The sequence below is a fragment of the Pteropus vampyrus genome, unplaced genomic scaffold (genome assembly GCF_000151845.1).
Source record: "Pteropus vampyrus isolate Shadow unplaced genomic scaffold, Pvam_2.0 Scaffold36, whole genome shotgun sequence".
NCBI lineage: Eukaryota > Metazoa > Chordata > Mammalia > Chiroptera > Pteropodidae > Pteropus > Pteropus vampyrus.
In genome coordinates, this window is record NW_011888817.1 from 10,224,654 (window position 1) to 10,229,795 (window position 5,142).

At 46.7% G+C, this 5,142-nt stretch overlaps 1 protein-coding gene across 1 annotated transcript in view; it reads right to left on the reverse strand.

Moving 5' to 3' along the window:
- The window catches only part of CSMD2 (CUB and Sushi multiple domains 2), a gene marked incomplete at its 5' end in the record, with an annotated part of 295,495 nt that overhangs the window by 199,039 nt on the left and 91,314 nt on the right, over positions 1-5,142 (reverse strand). The window contains one exon of the mRNA XM_023529432.1: positions 1,265-1,459. Coding sequence (XP_023385200.1) covers positions 1,265-1,459 — 195 coding nt within the window. The remainder of the gene's footprint in view (positions 1-1,264; positions 1,460-5,142) is intronic.

A 5,142-nucleotide genomic window follows, 5' to 3' on the forward strand; every position in this document is an offset into this window, starting at 1 on the left:
TAGTTGTGGGAATATGAGGCCAAGGATGAGTGTTTAACCTCATGGAGCTTACGAAACAGTGAGAAAACAGCTAATATTTTTGAGTATTTACTTTATGCCAGGAACTTCCCTTACATATGTATCTTATTATTACCACCCTCCATTCTTTTTCAGCTGAAGAAACAGAAGCTCAGAGGGAAAAGGTGACCTGCCAAGATTCCAGCCCAGGCCCCTCTGACTTGAAAGCCCATAGACCCTCTGCCGCATGCACCGTGCGCTCCAATGGTCTCTCCTCTCCTACCCCCACCTGTCAGCTCTGGGGCAGTGCTTGATCTAAGCCACACCCCCTCTTTGTTCTCCTGTTCTTCTCACCTGCTGGCGCAGGTACTCAGATTTGGGTTTGGAGGTGGGATATGTAGAGAGGTCTCTTAGATCTCCACCTTCTGTTCCTCAAGTGAGAGGAAAGCAATAAACTTTCTGGCTCCTAAAGGGACAGAACCACAGCCCCTGCCTCCTTGGACACTGTCACTGTCTCCAAAGGCCTGTGGGATACACTCTCTTCATCCATTATTCATGAATATTTATGGAGGGCCTGTTCTGTGCCAGGCACTCTGGTTGGTACATAGATTTGACATGATCCTGCCCTCAAGAAGCTTAATTTGTGTTTTAAATGCCTGGAGTTTGGTGGAAGAGATGATTGGTCTTTGAAATTGAGTCAAAATCTGTTCTGTGTGTCAAAGCAGGATTGAGGAGGAACCAATATATACCCCTTGTACTTCCTTCTCGGTGGTCTGCCCTTAGCCTCCTGGAGATGACTGTAAAGATAACAAGGCAGCATTTAACAGAGGCACAAAGGCCATGACTAGAAGATGCCCAGGGCATTGGGGAAAATCAGCATGTAGAGAAGGAAAAAGGGGCAGGCAGCTTGAAGATTTGAAAACTCACAGCGCTGCCAAAACTTTGGGCTGATGGAGCTCCCCTGGGCAGGAGCTGGCAGCAGGGCTCCCAATGGCTGTGATATCGAGAGAGTTCCCAGGAGAAAGGAGAGGTGTTTTTGATGCCTTACGGTTTAGAACCAGTGTTTCTCCAGTTTAGTCTCTGGTTACAATTTAAATTTCTATGCAAAGTGGTCCCATAAAGCGCCTGCCATTCCAGCGTGAGGGCGAGAGGGTGGCCTTGAAGAGGAAGGACGATATGGAAACAGAGTACTGTAGTGCAGGCCACTTGGTCCCCCTCCTCAGCCTCTCCTGTTGACAGCCACGGCCCCAGCCCAGCAGGCACATACCTTCACACCGCAGCACCGCGCTGTTCCAGACCACGCTGCCCTCCTTCAGGATGCAGGTGATGGTCTCTGAGCCCTGAGTCCCAAGGAAGCCTTCGTCACAGAGGAAGGAGATGGAACTTCCCAGCTGGAGGCTGTCACCAAACCGTTTGCCATTTACGGGAACGCCGGGGTCTGGGCACTCGTTGTGTCGGAAAGCTGTGTGGATAGGGGTCAAGGACGTGATTAGGCAGAAAGAGTGTGCAGATAAATCCTCCCCAAAGAAAATCAGCTTCATTATGATGGTGAACTTTAGACTTCCACATTTCCCTAAGAACCCACCAGGTACCAGAACTGGGGACTGCTGTGCCATGTGTGGCATAAAGCAGATGGTCGTTAAACTTGGATCTCCTGCTTTTCTGAGCACCTAATCCAATTTCATTCCAATGAACATTTATAAGTCAGGCAGTGGGCTAAGCATTTCTCATGTTAGCTCATTTACATCATATGATTCCATGAAGTACATATTATTACCCCAGTTTGCAAATAAGAAAATCGAGGTTTAAGGAGCAGATCTATCTCTTCAATGTCAAATCCATTCCACATTTTCCTAACCTCAGAAAGTGATGGGATCGTTTATGTGGCAGGTGAGCTGGACTCTAAATCCTGTGACACTAATAGACACTGAGGATCATAAAGTAGGTGCCCGGGAATCAACCCATGGAATCTGAACCCATTTCCTTCATTCCCTTGCCTCTGGTCAGGCTGCCTCTCACCCTCCCAGGTGATTGATAATGCAGTGGTGTTGGTGGAGGAGGAAAGAGTCAATTCTTTTGGGTTTAATCGAGCTTTGCCTCTTATTAGTTACATGGTTCTGGGAAACTTATGTAATCTTGCCGAACCTCTGTTTCCTGACCTATAAAATGAGATCATACTTTTACTTGCAGGGTCATTCTGGGATAGAAATAAAATGAAAACTGATATAAAGAGGAAAATGGAGAATGTGTGGTACAGCTTCTAATAGGTGGTAAGTACTCCTTAAATATGAGTTCCCTTCCTTCTTCCCCTTCCCACTCCATCTCCACCAAGCACATTCCCAGCCTTCCCCCATCAGTTCTCAACCTCAAGTCTCTGGAGCCACACCCTGTTTGCATTCCTGCTCTTTGAAGGATGATGGCTTTGCAGTAGAAACCAGGTTCCAAGGCTGCAGGGGAAAGGGTCAGTTTAAAGAACTCAATTTACAAGTCTCTGAAATACTCTAGTGATTGAAACACTTACAGGACCAGAAAGGGAAGTGACCCTGGAGGCTGTTGGATCCTGCTGGAGGCAAGAAGCTTGTAAACTTGGCAATCCTTCCTACTGAAGATGAGCTGTGAGAGCTTCTGACATGAAAATGATTGTCATGATACCTTGCAGAACTTCCACAGAGACCCCACTGCCCTTCCCTCTGAAATGTAAAGCCCAGGTTGGCCCAGGCTTCAGACTCCCTTCCTTTCTTCACTAAAAACTATGACCATGAGGTTGCCCTGACATTTAGTAATATGGGGTGGGAAGAAAATGGTACTTGAAGCTAGAAGTCTAGGAGACTGTCTATTCAAAACCACATCAGACACACACACACGTGTTCAGACACACACATACATGTACACACACAAAAGGGACACAGAGCTATTTTCTAACACCCGTGAGCAAAAGCTCTAAGTCAAAGATTTAAATACTGCCCAGTTCTGCCTAGGTACCTTTTCAAACCTCAGCTTCCTGGTGTGCGAAACAAGTTATATCTTAGCTTATGAAGTTTGTGGTGGGTCAGCAGTGATGACCATAGAGTGCTCGTTCAGTAGGCGCTCAGTAAACAGTAGGTATTATCATCATTGTTGAAGATGCTCCATATGGAAGAAGGATGAGGTTTACTTGAAGAAGCTAGAGGAGTGGAGATGAGATCCCTGGTCCTTGTTACAGGGACACAGATTTCAAGTCATTTTAAGGGGAAGCCAAATGCTCTCTTGCTCTGGAGAGAGCTAGAGCTATCAGGGCAAATTCTAGTTCAGCCTCGATGATCATCAATTGTCATGTGACTTAGGAGATGCATGTCCTGTAGTGGAGAATACACTAGTTCCCAAACACTTGTCTGCGGACTATTGTTTCATTAGTTGCATCATGATTCAGCAGGTCTAGGATAGAGCCCAGATTTAAATAAATTATTTCTACTTATTCATCTAGCTATCTGTCTGTGTAAGTGTACAGAAAAATATCTGATGTCTGTAATAGCATTCACCAAATGTTGATGAGAATCATTTATGACTGGGGGGATTTTGGGAGGTAGTTAGCATTTTTTCTTCCACCTGCCCCCTGTTTTTTGAATACTTACATGTTGGATGTGTATCATTTTTACAATGGAGAAACTTTGGAGAGGAATGCAAGGGAAGAGACTGACCCTCAGGTAAGGTCCATTGCCTTTTGCCTTTTCTCCCCCAAGGATACAGAGCTTGCTCCTTTCCTGGAAAAGGGGGACTTACTAGGATTTGGTTTTCCAAGGAGACTATGAGCACCCATTTGCCACAGATTCCCCATAGGGGTCCACACCTACTTTGACCCTGCAGAGTTCTCAACCCTCACCATCCTGGACCAGTGGACTTCCTTGGGTACCTTGTACCCTTCTTCCCACTTTACCAGGCCAGAAAGCACTGAGTCATTCATGGATCTTTCCATTCAATAAACATTAACTGAGCCTTACCACATACCAGACCCGGTGTGGGCAGAGGGAATAGCAAGATAAGTAATACATTCCAGCACGCCTTCAGAGCTCATGGTCTCATGGGAAAGCAGGGATGAGGACAGAGAAGCTAAAAGCTAGAGCTGCATTGCTAGATCGGGAAAATCGGGTAAGAAAGAACAGGGCTGTGCTTCCTCCTGCCCATAGGTGGGGTAACAGGAACGCCCTGGAGGAGGCATGGCCTGGGAAGGTCCATCGTTTCCAGCAAGTCTGGTGTCCTAAGGAAGGTGCTGAGGGGAATGTTAAGGAGGGGCTTTTGCTTGGGCAGTCCCTTAGAATCTGGGGTCCCCAAAGGCTTTCCATTTGGAATATATTATCTTCAGCTCAACGAGACCTCAGAGACAGGTGGGTCAAGGAGGTAGGACCTCTATGCCAAGGACGAAGGTGCGGGGAGGGAGGAGATAAGTTTTTTCAAAAAGCATCAGGGGGGCCAGCTTTATGTGTGTGATTATGTGCACACAGCGGAGCTTGAATTGGGGACTTGCATTCATAAACAGCGACTGGGAAAGGATCGTTACTGCTCAGGGAGACCTAGCTATAGCTGTTTGGCTATTTGCCATCAGCCAAGGTTGCTGGATCTACAGCTTATTATAACCTGATAAGCACTTCTTGCTGCCTTTGGCAGCTTGCTATTTCGAGTTTACAAGTTTCTGTCCCCACTCCCACCCTCATTATAACCCCAGGAAACAAAGAAATGAAAATAACCACCATCGAGCTTCAGGTTACTTCTAGAAGGGGCCTAGAATTGAAACTGGAGTTGACAGCTTTTAAACTGTGGACCTGAAAGGCACGATGAGAAAGAGCCCCAAGAGTTGGCTCTAATTAGCGTCCAACAGAAACACTGCTCCAGACTTTTGTTTCTGATTTGACTATGGGAATGGGTACCGGGCAAAACCAAGTGTGAGCAGCCCCACCAGAATACCTGAAGTCAGCATTAAGTGGGCATTCAAAGCCCAGGGGAGCACATCAGAGAGGGATCAGTAACGAGTGAGAAGATGACAGAGGCATGCTCTCCTTTGGGCCCTTCTTGGTTCTAGCTAGGTCTTCTAGAAGGTAGGGGGTGGGAGGGAGAAATGAGGTCCTAGGCTCCGTTTACATTATACATCACATCGATAGGAAATAAATGCTC